The sequence below is a fragment of the Setaria italica genome, chromosome IV, assembly GCF_000263155.2.
Source record: "Setaria italica strain Yugu1 chromosome IV, Setaria_italica_v2.0, whole genome shotgun sequence".
NCBI classification, from domain to species: domain Eukaryota; kingdom Viridiplantae; phylum Streptophyta; class Magnoliopsida; order Poales; family Poaceae; genus Setaria; species Setaria italica.
The window spans coordinates 7264925-7287256 of NC_028453.1; the positions used below are offsets into that span (position 1 = coordinate 7264925).

At 47.4% G+C, this 22332-nt stretch overlaps 3 protein-coding genes across 3 annotated transcripts in view; all 3 read left to right on the forward strand.

The window, feature by feature from the left end:
- Positions 1-10474: 10474 nt before the first annotated feature.
- Positions 10475-12851, forward strand: LOC101760285 (cyclin-D3-1). Its single transcript, XM_004964890.3, has 6 exons — positions 10475-11049; positions 11234-11320; positions 11417-11515; positions 11616-11817; positions 11915-12036; positions 12185-12851. Exons 1-6 carry the CDS (start codon positions 10735-10737, stop codon positions 12407-12409), a joined length of 1050 nt encoding a protein of 349 aa, XP_004964947.1. The 5' UTR covers positions 10475-10734; the 3' UTR covers positions 12410-12851.
- A 5840-nt stretch (positions 12852-18691) lies between these two features.
- LOC101777580 (SNW/SKI-interacting protein-like) lies at positions 18692-20194 on the forward strand. Its single transcript, XM_004966734.1, has one exon. It carries the CDS (start codon positions 18692-18694, stop codon positions 20192-20194), a length of 1503 nt encoding a protein of 500 aa, XP_004966791.1.
- A 1846-nt stretch (positions 20195-22040) lies between these two features.
- The window catches only part of LOC101778002 (GLABRA2 expression modulator), a 4930-nt gene continuing 4638 nt past the window's right edge, over positions 22041-22332 (forward strand). Inside the window, 1 exon segment of the mRNA XM_014805065.2 lies at positions 22041-22221. Within this exon segment, the coding sequence (XP_014660551.2) occupies positions 22067-22221 (155 nt within the window). The 5' untranslated portion in view covers positions 22041-22066.

Consider the following 22332-nt stretch of genomic DNA (forward strand, 5'->3'; position numbering starts at 1 on the left):
GAGCGTCCTCTTTAGCTAACAGGATGCTTGGGTCAACCTCGACTAAAAATGGAGGAAGATTGTCGAACTGATCATAATCTTTTGAAATGTCGGTTTTATCCTCAACTACAACGATTTTTCTTTTCCCTTGAAGAACTGTGGCACTTTGGCTGGTCATCTGACTTATTAGCACCCTTCTATTTTTGTTTGCTTGACATGTCCTTCACATAGAAAACTTGAGTCACATCATTAGCTAGGACGAATGGTTCGTCTCTGTATCCAATCTTGTTGAGGTTCACTATTGTCATCCCATAGTTGTCTGTCGTTATGCCTCCTCCAGTAAGTTTTACCCATTAGCACCAAAACAGAGGGATTTTCAAAGGTCCATAGTCAAGTTCCCATATCTCCTCAATGACACCATAGTATCTGTCTTTTTTCCATTATTGTCTATTGCATCTATACGGACACTAATATTTTGATTTGTGCTCTTTTGGTCTTGGACTGTTGTGTAAAATATGTACCCATTTATCTCATATCCTTGGAATATCAATATTAAGATGGATGAACCCCTAGCCAACCATGCTAGTTGCTCTTCAATCGTGTCATCACCCATCAGCCGTTGCCGCAACCAAGAGGCGAAAGTGTCAATGTGATGATGTGTAATCCAGGCCTCAGTCTTCCCCTAGATTGAGTACCATACAATGGTCTTGTGCTCCTCCAAGTATGGAGCCACCAGGGATGATTGTTGCAGGACCGTGAAGTCTGCTTTACGAAAGGTACTCTCATCGATGTCCATCCGAGCTTTCCTCCTTAGTGTGCCCTTTTCCTTGAGTCTCCCCTCATGGCGTGATACAGGGACTCCAATCAAATTCAGGTCGTCAATAAAGTCAACAAAAAACTCAATGATCTCATTTGTTCCATATCCCTTTGCGATATTTCCTTCTGGACAGGCACGATTACAAGCATACTTCTTCATAACTGCCATAAACCTCTCGAAAGTGAACATATTGTGTAGAAATACAGGACCGAGAAAAAAAATCTTTTCAACAAGGTGGACTAGAAGGTGGGTCATGATATTAAAGAAGGAAAGTGGAAAGACCATCTCAAAACTGACAAGCCATTGCACCACGTTATTCTGCAGCTTTAGTAGATTGTTTGGATGGATTACCTTCTGATAAATCATGTTGAGGAATGCACATTGCTTCACGATTGTCATTCTCACATTCTCTAGTACAATACCCCTTAGTACAACAGGCATCAATTGTGTCATCAGGACCTGGCAATCATGGGCCTTTAGATTTATGAATTTCTTCTCATTAATATTTATTATTCCCTATATATTCAAGGAGTAGCCCGTTGGGACCTTAATACTATTTAAGCACTCAAACATGCTTTCCTTCTCTAAGAGTGTAATTAGCAGGATGCAAGTAATATCCAGCGTCTCTCTTTTCCGGATGTAGGCCATCTCGTTCTTTCACACGTTTCAGGTCCTGACGTGCTTCAATTGTATCCTTTGTCTTTCCATATGTACCCAGGAAGCTAAGCACGTTCACACAAAGATTTTTCGTCAGGTGCATCACATAGATTGCACTACGAAGCTCAAGGACTTCCCAATAAGGTAGCCCCCAAAATATAGACTTCTTCTTCCACATGGGTGCATGTCTGTCCTCATCGTTCAGAACAGGTTGGCTATCAAAGCCCTTGCCAAAGACTACCCTCACATCCTTTATCATAGAAATACACGTTTACCATTACGGTGAACAGGCTTAGTACGTTTTTCTTCCTCCCTTTTAAAATGCTTCCCTTTCTTTCTTAACGGGTGCTTAGCAGTAAGAAATAGACGATGACCCATATACATGACCTTCCTACAATGTTTCAAATACATGCTGCAAGTATCATCTAAACAGTGTGTGCAGGCTCGATATCCCGTGTTTGTCTGTCCGGATAGATTACCAAGCGCCCGCCAATCATTGATAGTTACGAACAATAATGCTCGTAGATTAAAAGTCTCCTTTTTGTCCTCATCCCACACACATACACCTTCTTCCTTCAATAATAGTAAAAGTCATCAACCAAAGGTCTTAGGTATACATCAATGTTGTTGCTAGATTATTTTGAGCCTTGGATAAATACCATCATAATGAACTTCTGCTTCATGCACATCCAAGGTGGAAGGTTGAACATACATAACATCACAGGCCAAGTGCTAAAACCACTCTTACAAAATAGATTGAATCCATCTGTACTTAACCCAAATCGTATGTTCCTTGCATCCTTTTCAAACTCGGGAAATTCTCTGTCAACTGTTCTCCATTGGGACCCAATAGCGGGGTGTCTGATCATTTCATCTTACTTACATTCTTCTTTGTGCCAATGCATCAATTTTGCATGTGCCTTGTTTCTGAACAAACGCTTCAAGCATGGTACTAAAGGGAAATACCACATTATCTTCGTAGGAAATTTGTTCTGCTAGCCTGAACATCACCAAGGTCATCTCGGCTGATCTTATAACGTAGCGCTTCACACATAGGATAAGCCTCCAATTTCTCATATTCCTCATCGTGATAGAGGATATAGTCATTAGGACATGCATGCATCTTTTGTACCTCTAAACCCAAAGGGCAAACAACCTTTTTCACTTCGTACGTGGAGGACGGCAATTCTTTCCCATTAGGAAGCATGTTCTTTATGATTTTCATTAACTCATCAAAACCCTTGTTAGAAACTCCATTTTTGTCTTCCATTGCAGCATTTCAAGTATGGTACCCAACTTTTTGAACCCTTGTTTGCAATATGGGTACAATAATTTCTTATGATCATCTAACATACATTCGAACTTTTTGACTCCTTCAAATTCTCACAGTCTTCCTTTGCATCTCGCAACACCTGACCTAGATCATCGGTAGGACCTTCTTCTGCAACTATCTCTTCTTCAGCCTCACCCATTGTAGCATCTGCAAAGGCACCTCCTTGAGTCCAGTCAGAAATGTAGTTATCATCTTCTTCATCATCATCATCTTCCATCATAACTTCTCTTTCCCCGTGCTTAATCCAAACGAAATAGTTAGGCATGAATCTCAAACTATATATGTGGGTGTGAATAGTCTTTCTGGATGAGTAATCCTTCTCATTTTTGCAAATTTGGTACGGACAACAAATAAAACTAGACGCAGCTTGTTGGACTCTGCCAGATCGAGAAAACCACACAAACCATTAATGTATGGAGGGTTTGTCCATGTTGTACATCCATTGCCGATCCATCTACAAAGTATTACCAAACCAAAGTATTCTGATCATCTATAGAATTATACATGAAACATAACAAACATGATACAAATACCATTAAATTCAATTGTTGCTGAAAGTTTAGATAGAAATACACAAATTTAAATTTCAGACCCAAACAACATGGTACACTTGTTGGAGGTATGCCCTAGAGGCAATCATAGAGATGGTGATATTCCATTTGTATCCATGATTTGTATGTTGTGTTCATTGAATATCCATTGAAGGCTACTTGAATTGATTTGCAATTATGTGAATTGTATGTGAAACTCTTTACTTGTATGGTTATTCTAAAGTTGTCCCTAGTCGGAGTTCATGTGAGGACACACATGAATATTAGACTAGCACATGTATTAGTTGATGACTATGTTTCACAAGTCATGGACATGGAGATGTTGAACTAATAATGTGGACACATGTGGAGACATGTGCTAGGACTGACCCAACACGAGAAGTAGTTCTCTCTTTGAACAACATATACGCTTTGTCCTCAGACCTGAGACTGTCGCATGTATTCTAGATGTGGATCGACCTACTTAGGGGCTATCAAACGCTACGCCGTAACAGGGTAGTTATAAAGGTAGCTTTCGGGTTTGTCAAGAAGCATGCTATGAGACATGGTCAGTCAAGATGGGATTTGCCCCTCTCTGATTGAGAGTGATATCTCTGGGCCCCTCGAGTGATCGGATCTGAAAATGCATGGTCATGCTACGTACGGTTAAGAGTTAACCTATAAAGGGATTCCGAATCACAAGATCGAGAAAGAGCGGTCGGCTTGAAGCTAGACCAAATATCGTGAGGCAAAGGGAATAGCATGTATATTATGTTGTGATGGTTCGTCTGATATGATCTTCGTGTGCGTATAGGAGTTGGCACGTCTTGCTAGAGGCCGCTACCGACTATTGGGCCGAGTAGGAGTACTCGGGCCATGTCTATACGTATCCGAACCCATAGGGTCACACACTTAAGGGGCTGGAAGCCCAATTCGGATCTGATCCGAGTTGGATTAGGTTTAGGAGTACTAATGGGCCTCGGATCCAGAGGCCCATCAGGAACCTCTATAAATAGAGGGGTGGGGGCGCCCTAGGGTTCACACCTTTTGGCGAAACACACCTGCCGCGCCTCCCACGCCCTCGCCTGTTGCAACTCGCGGATCTAGCAGTCCGGCTTGCGACGCTTCCTCCCTGCACGTGTGGATACCTTGGAGGTGTTGCGCCTGCAGCACTTGGACGAGCCATCGACGAGCCGCCGACGAGCCACGACGAGCCGACGACGAGCCGCGGCATCGGAGACGATCTTGCTGCACGTAGGAGGAGCTGCTGGACGTGACGTTGATCGACTACGTACGACTACGTGATCGTCTTCACTGCATCGACGCATATCTACATCTTCCGCACCAGTAGTGTGTCGAGTGGTAATCCCGTGATCCTTATATGGCAGTTCTTCCTGGTTATACGCGGTAGAAATTTTGATTTGCGCTAGTGTAGCCTACCTCGTATCCCGACAACACTATGACAAACTCAAATGTTGCTGAAAGTTTAGATAGAAATACACAAATTTAAATTTCAGACCCAAACAACATGATACACATCGACGAACCATCCACTGAGTACTATCTAGAGGACTTTAAGCATCCTTGGGCGGTGAAGACGAAGGTTTCGCTGACCCAGCCTCATCCTGTGGTTTATTTGTGACTCCTGCAACGGTAGTACTCAGTGGACCTGAAACACCTGGGACTGGAAGTGGAGCATAACGACCACCAAAAGGAAGTTCCTGACCCGCCACAACAGCATCTTCATGACATATTTCCAAATAACGAAGCATTGCTCTCTCCCACATGCTTATTTTTTTCGGCTTATCATAAGGGCCAACTATGGTTTTCCCCTTGCTGTGAGAGGAACGACGATCACCCCACCATCGCCACTACCTCCAGCAGCAGTAGCAATCTCCATATATCACAATTTATTTAGCTCATATTTGCAAATAACTAAACTATAAACAAATTATATTTTCCCCCACAATTTATTTAGCTCAAACATAACATATAAATGAAAAATTTTGCCATTGTAGTTTATTCTAAAAAGTCTAATTACGTACCTCTATTTCATCTTATTATCTCTATGTACCACAATTTATCTCGCTCATATTTGCAAATGACTAAAATATGAACAAATTATATTTTTTCCCACAATTTATTTAGCTCATATTTGTAAAGGACTATGAAATTATTCCTCTAACCTCGTATCAATTTCTTTGACTATTACGAAACATAGCATCTAAAAAATTATAGCTTATACTAACAATTACAAATATGAGCTCTAAATAATACATGCATATAAATGAAAATTTTCTCCATTATACCTTATTCTAAAAATCACAAATTACTATAGCTCTAAAGCATAAAACTTAGTATACTAACCATCCTTTAAAACACTTGAATGAGTGAAATCCCCACGAAATGGTCAAAACTCAGGCAGCAGCTCCCCTATTTCACCATGAATGGATGAAGCTCGAGCTGGAGCAAATGGCTCGGGTAGGAGGAAGAAGACGCATAATTTATAGGAGGGAAATTAGTACTGGTTGGGGACTCCAACTAATACTAAAATTATATATAAAAAAGTTAAAATAAATAGTAAATTGGGACGGAGAGAGTACCACGCACGAGATCATGCCTATCGACAGCATGGGTCGATCGATGGACGATGATTTCCGTAATTAATTAAAACTCTACTTAATTGCTTTCAGGTAGCTAGCTAGCTATGATTCATGTGTACGTACTGTATGATCGAGTTAGTGCCGCAGTGTAGTGTTGCTGCATGTGCTATCTATATTGGATTCCATATATTGTTGTGCTGCAGTAGCTACCTATATATATATTGTTGTGCTACAGTAGCTACCTATATAGTTTAGCAAATAGCAATGCAAAGTACAGCTACCTATATTGTTGCGCCTGCTCTGTTGTTTGTTTGGTTCTGGTTTGAGAGTTTTTGGCGGCCGCAATGACGGGATTGGTTGGGGGACTTTTCTCGGGGCCCATTCCATTCCATCAGGCTTGCGGGCTTGGGCTGGAATATGGAGTTTGTCTAGGACTGGACAAAGCACGCTGGCGCGCACGAGCGAGAAAGGAAGGAGCAGTTGGATTAGAATTTAAAAATGGCCTAAAGAAGAAAAAAAACAGGCTTTCGTTAAATAGCAACTCCTTAGTCGTTGTCGTTGATAAGGGACGATAGGACATACAATGATGAATGATCCATGAAAACAGACATAATGGATTAAGCAAGCGCTCAGTGAGGTGGCTTTTGCAACAGAAGTGTAACAGATGGTTAAGCATTTACAATAAAACATATTAAGGGGATTAGGGGAATCTCATACTACCAGTGAAATACGGAATTGTTTTATCAATTCTCCCTTCATTTAATCGCCGTCGGTTATCAGCTAGGAACGGCGGGTCAAATAGGCGCCGGCGGTTGTCCGAAACCGAAGTACTGAACTATGAACAGTCAATCGGAGCTCTGAGTACCCCTACAGAGTACAAGCAGCTAACAACAGTCCCACAAACTGAATGCTAAAATGATTCCTGGGGACATCTGCCGGATCCTGTACGTACGTGAGGAGAGGTGTACAGAGAGATAAGATCGCAGCTTGCAGTACGGGTACGGCTGGTCTGACGGCCATGACCATAATCCAGCGATGCCGAACGCAATCCGCACACTGCTATTGCCCTACTCCGATCACTGGACGCGATCGGCTTCGGCTTCACGGTGGAGTCCAGAGTTCCCGTTACCTAGATGCTAGCTGAGCAGTGTGCACTGACTGGTGACTGCAGCCATGGCAGCCTAACAGCGGCGGGCACAGGCCGCACAGCGTGTGCGAGCCGAGCCCATGACCATGAGGGTGAGGCCGTGACCCCGCCCAGCGATGCGGGTGCACGATGACGACGATACGATCCGGAGAAGATGCCGCCGTCGTCGTAAATCGCAGCCGTATCGCCACCGCACGTCCCTCTCTGCCTCTCAGCATGAGCGAATTATGTGACATGCGTTGCGTGGGAGAAGACGACCGTGTCGCTGAAAAGCTTGTACATGTAAGCTTGTATGATGCACTCCTAGAAAGAGACAAATCATCCTAGGACAACAAGAGTGAATGAAGGATCCAGTTCTGAACCTACCGTTCGATTAAATTCGCTGCAGTTCCTCTTGAGACTATGCAGCTCCAGTAGGACTCTACAGTATATACACATGCAGAGGATGGCACAGTTGTTTGCCAGTGCCGGTGTAGCATCTGCAGTTCAAAGTGCATCCAAGCAGTGGCAATCCAGCAAAGGACGCGAGATCCTATGCAGGAGAGATCCATGAGAAAAGTCAGAACGCAAAAGTGCGTCTCTACATTGCTCTCTTTTTTAAAAAAAAAACAAAAACTTTTTAGGACAAAAGGGAAGGAAGCAAGTTCCTTTAAGAAAATGTAATCCAAAGGGAGAATAAAGAAGCAAAGCAGAAAAACTTCAGGTGGTGTTCTATCAATTACAGTAACAGCATATCATGATTTCAATATCAGGAAACCACGCACAAGGGAAATAAAAAGGGCGACGGCCGACGGATGATATCTGGCGTTGTAAAAGGTGCACCACCAGCTTTTGTTGGGTATCAGATTCCCCAAGATCGTTTCAGCTTTGTTGTTCCCAAAAGGAAATGCATTATCACTATATTAGTACAATCTAATCAAGCTCAATGGCACCTGTTAGCAATTTTTCTATTTTTATAGGACAAGTGGCAGGAGCTCTACCTATTCAATTAGAAAGAGTTCAAATACAACATCGAGCCAACAAAGGATTCAGCATCACTGCATCAGCGCCATTGTATACAACACACGAATATCTGCCAATAAATTTAACCGTGCCGCAGATGGAACATGTAATTATGATTGAAAATCAAGCACACATTTTATTGATCAGGAAGAGTATAAAATCAAGGCATAGAGAAAAGGGAATTTAACGAAATGACAGTATATAATGTGATGTAGAGGTCGGGATATTGAACTATTCTTTTATCTAAAAAAATGAAATGCCAGTATGACACTCTAAAACCCACATAATTAAGGAATGCAACGAAATGCACTCTAATTAATTACTACATCCATTTGAAATTATAAGCATTATTTCTTTTTGTTCACAAGCTTTTGATCATCAGTTACTCCCTCTGTTTTAAATTATAAGTTATTTAGCTTTGTTCCAAGTAAAACTTATTTAGTTTTAATCAAATTTATAGAAAAATATATTGACGCTTATAATATCAAATAAATGCACAACCAATATACATAGTGTATCTAATGAAAATAATTTAATGTTGTAGGCATTGTACATGTTTCTATAAACTTGATCCAAAGTTTGGCTTAAGATCAAACTAGAATGATTATAATTTGGAATGCAGATGTCTTTATTAATACATAGCTTTGGTGACACAAAATTGATGCTTTGGGATTCACATGTAAAAAAAAGTACTTGCTTTTGCTTATAAATTTATATCATATAAATAAAATATCGATAGAGTAACTTTCTATCAAAGCTTTATCCTAGCTAATGAAATGAATAGGCCTCGTACAAACACAAAGGGTAGCAGTTACTAGTTATTTGTCACTCTAATCTCTAGTCCACTGTAAGTGACAAGCACTTTCACATGATCTCAAGACGGATTTTTTATCAGCTCCTTCAGCCGATAAAAGATGATGTTTTGCACATGAGAAACAACTTGTCCTCTGCCTATTTTATTTTTCTGAAATATCATGTTTCAGTGACCGGAGGTAGAAGTACTATTTCCTTGTCATGCTTACCTGGCGACTGTAATTCTTGGCATGATTAACCAGGCACCAAGCTGTCGCTGTTAAACAATTAAAAGCAAAGGCTCCGCGCCAAAGGATTGCTCACCTGTTCATTCACCCGTCTGGTGACTGAGATCGATGACGTCGCGAACAGAGGAAAGCATGAAACTGCTCACTTTGACCGCCCGCACAGCGGAAAAGAGACGACTGCTCCGCTGGCCCCTGCAGCCCGTGCTGTGGCAGTCCTCCGTGCGCCCATCTTTGCAGCCCACGACGGAGACGACGCGATGCAATGACCAAACGGCTCGCTCGGCTTCTTCTATCTCCTTCTGCAGTTGCAATTCACATCTTCTAGCATCGTAAACAGTATTCACTTCAACTCACGCATACGCCATCAATTTCTACAGTTTCTAGCGATCACCTACTGACTAGTAGGGGTGGAATTTTTCTACCACTGCCCTGTTGTGGTATTGATTGAACAATGAGCAGGAGTGGAAGTGCTGGCCTAAGATCTGGTTGCATATGAGCTAGCTCATAAAATATCTTCATATTTTAATAGGAGAGAAGAGCTATTTCTTGATTAAGAGATAGTCTTATACACACTTCAAGAATACGTGGGGATGACGTGGAGTCATTCATATTATAAATTATGTACTAAGAGTCAGATCATTGGAAGGATTGTCTCCTAGAGTGGTTAGAGTTAGATACTAGCTTATACCATTGGAGAAGGTCCGTGAATTGATGGAGTAGGAGAGAATTTGTTTGCACGGAAGAAGAGCAATGTTCATTGCCTAGTAGCATGTGCCATGACGATTTGGGTCAATGCCTACCGGTACCGGCTGCTCATACCTCAGCTAGTCAGCTCCATAAATGCCAAGGCGAGTTGCAACAGCCGGGTGCAATGAATTGCAGTGTCTTTTGCCGGGGGAACGGAACGGACAATGCAAACTGAAGCAAAGATACTTTGTTCATGAGTACAACATGGAGTATAAATCCAAAAAAAAGGGGGTATACACCTACTTTCCTTGGATATACGGAGTGCACATCACATTGACAATACGTCAACACGACCGTACTGTACGCGATGAAGCAACCGTGAAACGCGCACACAACACACGAGCGCGCAGAGGATCCGGGCCAACAAAGGACACCCCATGTAGGGGCATAGGCTCACCTCGGAAGAATCCAAAACAAAACAACACCCCAAAATTTTCTTCGTGCTCCACCCCTGTTCGTTCCCCTATTTTCACTTGCGCTTCAAAGTTTTATGCTAAATAATTCTCAAAGGGGACCTTTGGCATGGCAAAATTCACAATGCGCCCCTCTCGCTCTCACAGAGATCCTACAAAACCCTGCCTCTCCCTCTCCACTCCTCTATTCTACAGTAGCTTTCTCCCCTTCTTCCCGTCTTCCTCCCCTTCTCTTCTCATCTTGGAAGAAGACGAGCAAAAAGAACAGATATTCTTCTTCTTTTTTATTCTCGAGAATAAAACTGAGTAGATGAGAAGCTAGTAGGGAGGCAAGGAGGAGGAGAAGATGCAAACCGAGAAAGCATAATAGAACCACACAAAGCTAGAGCAAGATTAGTAGATTACTCGCTCTGCAATCCTGCTGCATTTGCTTGTGCCTATCAGTGTGGTTCTTGGGTGCTACAGAATGTCGCCAAGATTCGACTTTGCTGCATCCATGCTCCTCTGCTCAGAGGACAGCACCACCATTTTCGACCTGGAGGAGGAGGAGGAGAGCAAGGAGATTTCGTGGGTTCTTGGTTCGCCGTCGCGGCATGTCGACGCTTCTTCAGGCTCCTTGTTGATTGACTTTCCCCTGCAGTCGGAGAGCTTCATTGAGGAGCTCCTGGGGAGGGAGGAGAAGCACCTGCCCATGGAGGGCTACGCCCAGCGGCTGCTGCAGCAGCCTGGCGGCTCGGATTTGGTGGCCGTGAGGAACGCTGCCATTGACTGGATTTGGAAGGTGAGCCATTCCCTGCTTATTTCACTGGTTCATGGTGTTCAGGATGCGATGCGTAGAATCTGGGTAAAAATGTCTCCTTTAATGTGCCACTATGTTGTCTTGTTCTTGATTTGGTACTTGTTGATTGACTTGTCCTCACCATGGTGATTAATCGAATATGTTCTTTCTAATATGTGATGAATAGGTCCATGATCATTACAAGTTAGGACCTTTGACGGCGGTCTTGTCTGTGAACTACCTGGACCGGTTCCTCTCTTTGTGCGATTTTGCTGTAAGGACTCTTGCAAGTATTTCTAGCAGTCTAAATATCTTGATTTTATTGAAATATCATATCCCGAATCATTGCGCAACTGCTTTCTGATTGCAGCTAGAGGGAGCTTGGATCACACAACTCTTAGCAGTGGCTTGCTTGTCCTTGGCTGCAAAAATGGAAGAAACAATTGTCCTAAATCCCTTAGACTTGCAGGCAAGTTCAGTTACTGTTGTTCATCACACTGCATGAAACTGATGCATATATCGTGCAAAACGTGTGTTTTCTCAAGTAGTTGAAGTCAATGCTTTGATAGGTGGTTGATGCGGAGTATGTGTTTGATCCTCCGACCGTGCATAGAATGGAGCATGCGGTGCTCAACACCCTGAGTTGGAGGATGCAAGCTGTGACTGCTTGCTCATTTGTTGACTACTATCTTCACAAATTCAGCGATGGTGATGCAGTATCCGAAATCACACTTGCTCGCTCAATTGAACTTATCTTGAGTGCATCTAAAGGTATGACTCTTAGTACAATTGTGTGTACCCTTTAGTACCCGTTTAGTAGAATGTGATGGTGATCAATCCCTAAAGATGGGCAAATTTTGGTCTGCAGCTGCTGAATTAATGGTTTTCAGACCGTCAGAGATTGCTGCAAGTGTGGCTCTTGTGGCATTGGGGAAACACGACAGTTCAGTACTTGAGAGCGTGGCAACTAGTTGGAGACAATTAATAAAGGTATTGCATATGCATCCCCGCAATCCAGAAATGCAATATGGTTTGTTGGATTATCGAAATTTAGGATCTTAAAGTTGTTAGGTTGTGCCTGATTTCAAGTGTACTTCAATGCTTCCTAAATTTGCTTATGTGCAATCATACATTGTAGGAGAGAGTATTAGGATGCTGTGAAGTGATTCAAGAAAAGATTGTTATGGGGAACATTATTCTGAAGTCAATTGGCTCTTCAGTTTTCACCGAGCAGCATAGACCCATAGGCGTGCTGGATGTAGCTGCATGCGAGAGCCAACAAAGTGAGGGCATAAGTTCAGGAGTTCCTATAATAAACAATGAGGGTCCATCAGCAAGCAAAAGAAGGAGGATTTGCACATGATTGGTCTCATCATCAGGTGCTTCGCTTTCCAACTTTTGCTTCAAGCATGCCAATCTAATTCGGCCACTCAGAAGAGTTTTGGTATGTCAAGCTGTTTTGAGAATTAAAAGAAGCAAGGGAAAATATGGACCCAGTTTGGCCCCCCAAAATGGCAAAAGCCAATTGACTTGCAGCATGGTTTGATGTTTTTCCCAGTTTACAAGAGTCTTGGGCGTGCAAAGCCATTTGACGATCCGGTGACAGTGTTGGTTATTGTCTGATTGGTTTAGGTAGATAGTGGTGCTGTAGAGATGAGGGTTCTTTTGTTGGATTTTGTATTCATGCTCCCTTGTTTGCTTTTGTGAGAACTTGGAGGGATGCTTTGATGTGGGTAATGGAAATACAAGGAAGAAAATATAAACAAACTGGAAGAAGAAAAGTTTGCATTGGTTTCCTTGAGAAAGTTGACGAATTTTTGGGCACTATCTAATGCTAGATTGCTAAAGGCTTAGCTTGTTCCACTTATATCTAGTAAACCCATTAAATAAAGAATTAGGATAGTTCTGCTGCTACAAAGTCCAAACAATCAAGAAAAAATAACAGAAAAAAGGGGTGTTGATGTAATCCTGTTCCTTTCCTAGTTCAAGCTCAAGATGTAGGCAGTGAATGAGCATGCAATTTTGTATCTTCGTCATTCCCCGCCATGTTGATATGTTAAGATGGTATTGCTCAGAGAAATACAATATAGTCAGCCAGTTACATTGCAAAGATTGATTTTTAAAGTCATGTTACATAATGCTTTATTAGCGGGTCATTTCAATCAAGGTGCATCTGCACTCTTCCAATTTGCGGCTCCAAGAGAAAAATGCTCTTGAAATCCTTGGTAATATCTGTTCACACCCTGTACTAGAAAGTGCAAATGTTCTTGATGTCAGGCCTGAACCCCTGCCCAAGTGTACATGCAAATGTTCTTGATGTTCAAGCTGTTGTATGTTTGAATATTCCACTTGCCACAACAGTTTTTCCACTGTGGGGCGCCACTTGATGCCGTTCTTGGGAACTATCTTCCACAGTCTAAGCCAAACGTAGCCATGTAGAAACAACAGGTTTAGATCCACGCTCCCTGACCTGTCAGTAACAAACTCTTTCAGGCTCGACGCTGAATCTTCAGGCAAGTCTGTAACGCTTACTGACAGGTCACTCTTGACACTGCACTGTAACTCATCCACCAGTTTTCATCACGGATCTGCCCCACCGGACTGCATCTTCAGCCTTCAGACAGAGTGGTTGCCACTCCTGCACCTGCCGTTGCTCTGTACTCTGTTCGGTATCGACCTGTGTGCAGTAATCAGTTGTGGCCATCCTTCCTGCCCCAACCTGCAACCCACGCAGGCTTCAAGGTGGCGACGGGTCCCTCCCGGTCATCCGCCGACCCCTGCCCCGGCGACCGTGGCCCGCGGCGGAGCTCCTGCCAAGGGGAATTCAATTTGCCCCCGGGGCAAAATGTTATCAGCGGACCCTGCAGCTGCAATCATGCAAAATTACAAAAACAACAGCGGTGCGTCTCGCTCGCAGCCACGAATCGAAGAGCTTTTCGACGCTGATGAGCCCTGAGCCCCTGACCCTGATCTCGATCGGCGCATGAAAATGGCGCGCCTCGTGGCGGATTTACCGCTGCCTTATCGGAGCACACGAAAAGAAACCGCTGCAGATGACAAGGGAGCCGAGAGGATTTGAGACTCTGATTTAAGGGCCAAACGGAAATCTCTGCGACAGCCACGCAGAGCGAGTGGCAGATCCCGATCGAGTCATCGAGATGTTCGGGGCGAGGGAGCAAAGGCTTGTCGAGCGCCTTGCGCGGACGTAGACGTACACGACGGCCGGCCGGCCGGTCACTGGGCCCAGCGTGTACTGCGTATGCGACTATGCGTACGTACATGTGAATGGAGTGATGGACAGGGGCTCGTGATGCGATGGGTAGAGCGGGAAAAAGAGAGGGTTCGGTACGAGTTCGGTCGGTCCCGCCGCGGATCGGCGGGGGCGAATTGTGCCTGTGCATGTGAATTTTGGGCATGGTTAGTTGGTGGCTCATATGGCTATGATTGGTAAAGAACAAGCAAGCCCTTTGATCCGATCTCTTGTGGTGAGAAGAGAAGGATTGAGCACCAGGAATGCACAAGATTTATTGAGGAAAGTAGTGCAGTAAGTCGATAATTACTGCTTATGTTGGACACTGCAGTCAAGGTGCATCTGCAGTCTTACAACTGAAATTTCTCCCGTGAGAAACTCTGACGCCAATAGCCATGCTCAAAAGCTCAAGATTGGGCAAGTGGAGATGTTCTTGGTATTCATGCATGATCCCCAGTCAAGTTTGTCAGTGTTGCACAAGCAAATGTGCAATAGAAAGCTGTTAGGTCAGTGAATGTAGAGTAGAGTCAGTTAAATCCCAGTTTTGCCACATCATCTCATTTGTTAATTCTCCCACAGTTGCCAAACCAGCCAGGGCATCCTTCCCTGGACATTGGAAATTGGTCACCCCAGTGTACTCGCTAGTCGCTACTGCAGCTCTGTGTTATTGTGCACTGCCACCTGATGACACTGCTTGGGTACAAACAGCCTGCCACAGCCAAAGCCGAAACACAGTGACCTGTCCTCTGGATCCAAAACTCTGAATCTGTCAAGTGGTAACATTATTCCTGGCTCTGTAAAAAACAGCTTGATGTTACATGACAGCCCCTGGCGATTTTATCCAACCGGATTGGGAGTTGGGACCTCGCAGAGCGAGACGGATCTCGCATCTCTGCCTGCCGCAGAAGACAAGAAATTCAGGTTCTTCTCTGCAGTTTGGGGGCGTCTCACGCCTGCAATTGGGCAGTGACTTTAACCTAGCCATAGCAGAGAAGCGCTGGAGGCTGAACGATGCGCGACAATGCTAACCGGGAAAAACGCAATGACCAGATGCGTCGTGGATACAGGCTAATTCTCCCGTGTCTGCTGCGCTCAGCGAAGACCTGTGCACCGTTTACAACGCTACTGTTGTTGATGCTTACGGCTCCAAACAAAATGTTGGGTTCAGCAGCCGGCGTGTCGTCAGGAGTCAGGGAGAGCAGGCTGTTCCGTCGCGGAAGACCAACAGCTCCATCGGCACCGGCGAGTCGGCGACGGGTCCCGGTGGTCCGCGGCGAAGCTGCCAATGGGAATTCAATTTGCCCCGGGGCCGTGGCCCATGGCGACGGGATCGTACGCGATCACAGCTCACGAACCCGGTCGCAGTCGTCAGAGGCTCGATCAGAGATTCAGAGCGATGCTTTTGTCTCGCCCTGTGGAGTTGGGCCATGTTTAGTTCACCCCCAAATTCCAACTTTGACACTATGCAAAAAGAAGATTCCCCATCACATCAAACTTGTGGTACATGCATGGAGTACTAAATGTAGACGAAATCAAAAACTAATTGCACAGTTTTGTTGTACTTTGCGAGACGAATCTTTTGAGCCTAATTAGTCAATATTTGGACAATAATTCACAAATACAAACGAAATGCTACAGTGTCGCTACAGTATTTTGGTTGTCCCAATTTGGGCAACTAAACAAGGCCTTGTTTGTGCCGCGGCAGCAGTAGCAGCTCTCTGAAATGGCTCAGCAGATCTTGCAGCGTAGACTGCAACCAACAGATACAGCGACGCGCTTGGCTGCCGTCCGTGTATCACGCATCGGCGGTATGGAACTATGGATGGAAACGGTGATATATGATGCCAATATAAAGTCATCTTAGAGTGAGGGTGCTAAGGCTAGTTATCTAGCGCTGTCTTCCTCTTAGGACGTCCGCAATGGTGTTGAGTCAGCTAGCTATTTGAGTGTACAGCTCAGCATGTATCCTATGTGGAGGAAAGAGAAGGTGCAAAAATATTCGAGCCGGCGACTTGCTCGTCGCTCAGCTCGCACGCGCGACGATGCGCCAAATCGCCAGCACATCCGTTCTCTCTCTGTGCATGAAAGTACTAAAAATAACAAATAGCTAGCACTATATAGATAGTTGCATGGACTGCTAGCTATTTAGCGCTGAGTTAGATGGCTCCTAGCTAGCAATTAGCTAGGACTGTTGCGGATGACCTTAGTCTTAGCTACTTCTAATTTACCCCTTAGCACGCAGCTGAATTAAGTCTTTAAAATTATTTTTTATAAAAAAATCGAATAGGATACAGCCACTGGAAATGAGAGTTTGGCACCGGCTCAAAAGTTGGCTTCGCTGCTGCTAACACCGATACCTCCATCAGTTAGCAACAGTGATAAGCATTTTTTTTTTTAATCTCTCCCGTGGCTGCTGCTTAGCATCTGGCGATGTACATGCTCTTATAGTGAAAGATAAAGACGAGATGAGTTTTTGGGTCGCCCTAGCCTAATGAGTCGTACTGATGAAACAAAACTTCAATAATCGCTGCAGGAATCCGCAAGCGATTGCTGTCACGACTCACATACCGCAAAGCTAATCTTGTTAAGGACCCATGAGATGGCGTTATCCGTGTACTCCAACTGTACGCGGACCACTGCAAGTCTACAAAGGCCAAGAGGCGACAGCATTGCAAACACTGGAAGAAGGGCTAGATCCCCGCGGCAGCAGCGGGAGGTGATGATAACAAGCGACAGATTTCGAGCTGTTCGGGGCGAGGAAGCAAAGGTTTTTCGTCGGACGCGACTATACGTTGCAGACACGCCGTGTTGTGCGGCCCAAGAACGCCGCTAGCCCAGGACCACGCCGCCACCACCTTCCTTCCCGCATGCCCCCGCGCCGTCCTCCTGCATCGTCATCGGCGACTCCCGTCACCGGCAACCCTCCCCCTTCCCCCGCGCACTAACCCGGCTCCACCGCGACTCCCCCACCACCTTCCTCCTCCGGCTCCGGCGGCTCCCGCTGCCACATCCGCCGCCCTAACCCGGCTCCGTCGGGAAGCTCACCTCCAACCCTCGCTCCCGTCCATCCCTGGGCCACCAGCTGTCCAGCCGCCGACCCCACGCGACAGCGTCCCCACTGCCGCGTCGCACCGCCCCACAACCCGCCTTCACAGGCAAGCCTACCCGCGGCCCCCACCCTCCTTTCTAAGGTCGATGGCGATTAGGGCTCCCCCGGCGACGACGGTGGTGGCTCGAGGACCTAACAGGAGAGAAGGAAGGCGGGGGTTGTCGGATGGAGGTAGAGGAGGAAGAGAGAGATGACAGGTGAGCCCCATGCGCCGGCGCTAGAAGGCGATAAGCGGTGAATTTGCAGGGTATGCGATGTATATATATCGTTGTTTTTCTTCTCGATCCCCTTGCACCTTCGTACGCGATGACCAATAATATCCCTGGCCCCAGCATATTGTATAGGTGTGATGATGACGGCTTGTGAATTGTGATACGACGGTACAAGTTACGGACTGGCGAAGGCAGGATTGTGCCTATGCATGTGAATTTTGATTGTCTGGGGTTTGGGACCAGGAATATCTGTTTCATCTTTACTTTGTAGTGAGAAGAGAATAATATAATTGATTAATTGAGCAATGAGCAGCAGCAGTATGCACAAGATCTTTAAGGTGTTATACCATGCTATAACTCACAATGAGATAATGTAAATGGTCGTGGAAATTTTGACATGGATCAAACATTCAAACCAAAGCTAAACTTTGAGTAGTTTTGCAAGTGAATTACATACTCCTTTGCGTCCGTAGATGCATAACGTTTTGGCAATGACATGGTCTTGCATGATCATTTCAGCGCGTTTTATTATTTTAAATAATAACAAAAGAGTGCATATAAAGTGTGTTTCATGATAAATAAAATTATGTCCACAAGAAAAATTCAAATAATTTCTCAAAAGTTAAAAAGTTGTGACCGCTCGAGTTCTATATTACCATAAGCAAAAGTAGTGCTTCAAAAGGAACGTGAACTCTTTCGAAGGAAGGACTTAGATCTGTCTTGTTTCTCAAAAAAGGCCCAGCCCACTTGTAGCCCAAAACGCCCACCCCGTCCCGCCCGACCGCTTCCAAACTTCAGGCCCGCGCAAGCGCGAAAATCACCTCAGTCCAGACCACCGCCCCCGCGGGCCACGGATACGATCATACGAACGACTCCGAGGCGCCGAAAGAATGTCGGTGCACGCACGGCGGAGGAGCGCGCGTACGGTTCGATGCCGCCTCGGACACTTGCGTTGCCCCCCGAAGTCGGTAACTCTCCTCCTCTATAAATCGACTGCCGTGCGTCCGTGTCACGGCAAACAAAACCAGCAGCCAACCCTAGGCCCTAGCACGCCGCGAGCAAGCCCACGAGACCATGGCGGCGAAGACCGTGCCGCCCTACGGCAGGCGCGCGGGCCTCGTGCCCCGGCGGCAGGAGGACTTCGGCGGCGGAGGCGCCTTCCCCGAGGTGCACGTCGTGCAGTACCCCCTCTCCATGGGCCTAGCCCGCGGCGACCCCGATACGGCGGCAGGATCGTTGTCCAACGTGCTGGCACTGACCGTCGACGCGCGCGGCCGCGTCGCGTTCGACGCGGTCGTCCGGCAGGGCGAGAACGCCGCCAAGATCGTGTACTCCAGCCACGCCGACCTCGTCCCCAAGATCGTCGCCGTGCCCGATCAGGACGCCGCCTGCGAGGACGAGGACGAGGGGGCAGCCACCACCGCGCGGACGCGGGCGGCGCTGCAGGTGATCATTGACGCCCGCCTCTCCGCGGCGCAGCCGGCGAGCGTCCGGCCGCGTAACCGGGAGGACGACCCGGCGTTCGTCAGGTACAGGCCGGGGCGGCAGTCGGCGGCGTTCAGCTCCGGCGCCGAGGATCGGGTCGTGAGGATGGCGCACGCGCAGGAGGATCCGGTGCTGCCGCCCAGGCACAGGCGCAGGCGGGTGCCGCGGCCGGCCGGGTCGCCACCGGTCACCGTGATGCACTCGCCGCCGCGCCCCGTGTCGCGGAAGGACGCGGAGGACTGGAAGATCCCGCCCAGCGTCTCGGACTGGAAGAACGCCAAGGGGTACTGCATCCCGCTCGACAAGCGGCTGGCGTCGTCGGACGGCGGCCGGCGGATGCAGGGCGTCCAGATCAGCGACGGCTTCGCCGGCCTCTCGGAGGCGCTGTACGTCGCGGAGCAGAAGGCCAGGGAGGCCATCCAGATGCGCGACAGGGTGCGCAAGGAGCTGATGATGAAGGAGCGGCAGGAGCGGGAGCGGGAGCTGCGCGAGATCGCGAACAGGGCGCGCGCCGAGGCGGCATCCGCCGCTGCTCCGGCGGCGCCGGTGGACACGGAGAGAATGCAGCGCGAGGAACGGCGGCGCCAGAGGGAGTGGGAGAGGCGGCGGGAGGCGTGGAGCGGCAAGAAGAGCAGCGTCACAAGGGACGCGGACCGGGACGTCAGCGAGAGGATCGCGCTCGGCATGGCGAGCACCGGCGGCGCCGCCGGCGCAGGCGAGGTCACCTACGACGAGAGGCTATTCAACCAGGAAACGGGGATTAACTCCGGGTTCGCCGCCACGGACGACATGTACAGCGTGTACTCCGGGAGGCTCTTCGCAGCGCAGCCGGCGCTGTCGACGCTCTACAGGCTCAGCAGGCACGGCGACTCCGACATATACAGTGGCGACGCCGACAAGCAGATCGAGAAGATTACCAGGACGGAGAGGTTTAAGCCTGACAGGGGGTTCTCTGGCACTGCGGACCGACCGGCCGGCAAGAGGGAGAGGCCGGTCGAGTTCGATATGCCTGAGGAGAGCGCTGAAGCCGATGACCCTTTCGTCGAACTTGATCAGTACATGACTAAGGTGAAGGAAGGGAAGAAACATTGAGAAGATGCTAAGTGCTCGGCGATTTTGTTGCTTATATGACTTGGATATAAAAAGTTTGGCTGATTTTTCGCTAGGCTGTACTTTGGTTGTTTTCGTATGGTCTTGAATTCTTGATGGCTGATGAGATATTGTTGACAAAACAAAAATGATAAGATATTGTTGGAATCGAGTAGGGCGTCGGTATTATGAGAAATGTAAAAACTAAAAGCTATCCGATCAAAACTAAGAGCACATCAATAACGATCGGAAGCTATCAAAATAGTATTTCAACAATAACTATAAGCACGTCGAAATGTTGAACGTGACACTAGCCGTCTATGTTTTTCGACTTAACAAGCACAAATCAGTGCAAAGTTTTCGGGATGAAACTAGGATGAATTGATAGATTATGATAGGGGAATCTCGTGTTGAGACTTGGGAGGATAGTGAGCTGAGGGGGAGAGAGAATTTGGTATGCTTGGGATTATATGGTTTGGACAATAAAATTCCTTTTGATCGAAGTGGAACGATATAGGATACTTTTGCTAGGAATTCAGCCCACCTGATAATAAGTTTTTCTTTACAGAAAACTGAATAAAAAGAGACATATGCATCACTGCACGTTTGTTCCAGGGGAAAAAAAGTCAATTTTAGCTCCCTCAACTACCAGCCTATCATATATAGGAGGCCACGTCACCATTTAACTATGGGCATAATTGGATGGTTGGGCCTCCAATGAAAAAAATATAATGGGCTTTAAGCCCCCAAAAGGGGAGGGGTGTTGGACGAATAGCAATCTGTCGCCTACACGCATCGACGCGCGACACTGGGTGACAAATGGGTCCATGCATGAAGGATAGTTTGGACCGCTCAGCTTTCTTATTCCTACGTCCGCCTTCGCTTCATCTCCCGCATGCAAATTGCGCTGAGTAGGGTTCGGGGTTCTTGGGGTGTGAGTGATCTTCTCTGACAATATTACGAGCATAGAAGGAGAGCACTTGGATGGTGGCAGATCGGCAATGGCAACGGGTTGTGTGCGGGGTGGCGGACCGGCGATTGGGGCGCTACTAGCGGTGAGTGGCTAAAGACAACTGATGGACGGCGGAGGAGGTGGGGGCATGACGGCGAGCTTCCTGGCAGGCGAACTCAGCGGCTCCAAGCGTTGAAGACAGTGGAGGAGGATGGTGTGGGGGCGAGGAGATAAGAGACGGTGGAAACTCGTTAAGTTAGGGCGACGGCAGGTTCCGGCAGTGGATCCGCGGCAATGGATCCGACGGCAGGAGACAGTGGCGGAGCTCCCGGTACGGCAAGGGCCATACCTTGTTTTGCCAGGAGGATCTCATCCTCTTCTAAATGTCGGCATCCTTCTGTGTTTTTTCGACATAATTTGAGGCTTGGAGCTTGATCAGCCTAGCTGAGTCATACCTCAGCTACTGGCCAGAGACAAGGATGGCGGCACTGGATTGCGAGTTGCGACGACGAGTAGCTCGTGGCTCGTGGGTGGAGAGGAAGACGAGGAGCTGGGCCAGTTGACGTTGATGGGCGGCTTCTACAGTGATGGATTTTGTCGCCTTCTCTGCTTCCGCCATGCCCCCGCTTGGCAGGCCCATCCAACTGCACGCTATTTGCTCTGTCTGGCTCGAACCGGCCCGAACGGGCCCAGTCCCCGCCCACTTCTAGAACCCACCGCTCTCTGATCCGATGAAGCGAACCGGGGATCGCACTTGCCCGTTGCAATTGCAGCGCCGCGTGGGAGCTGCGACTTTCCTACAACAACAAACTGAAACGGGTTGACCCCACCACCACACCACTAGTCGCCAACCCCACGCACGCCCAACCCCATTCCCCACTCCCCCCGTTTCCTCGGACCCCACCCCCCTCCCCCTCCCTCAGATGCAGCAGCCGCCCGCCGAGATGCACCCCGCCGTCGACGCCTCCGCGTCCCCCGCGCCGCATCCCGACTCCGCGCAGGCCGGCCACCGCCGCCGCCACCGTCCCCGCATCCAATCCCTCCCCACCCCCGCCGGAGCCGGGGCTGGCTCCAGAGGGTAGCTGATCCGTCATTCTCCTACTCTAGCCCAAGCATCTAGAACCGTACCTCGAATAGATAGCTCACTACGGATTGCCTAACGGGGTTCACGCCGCCCTGTCGAGGAAGC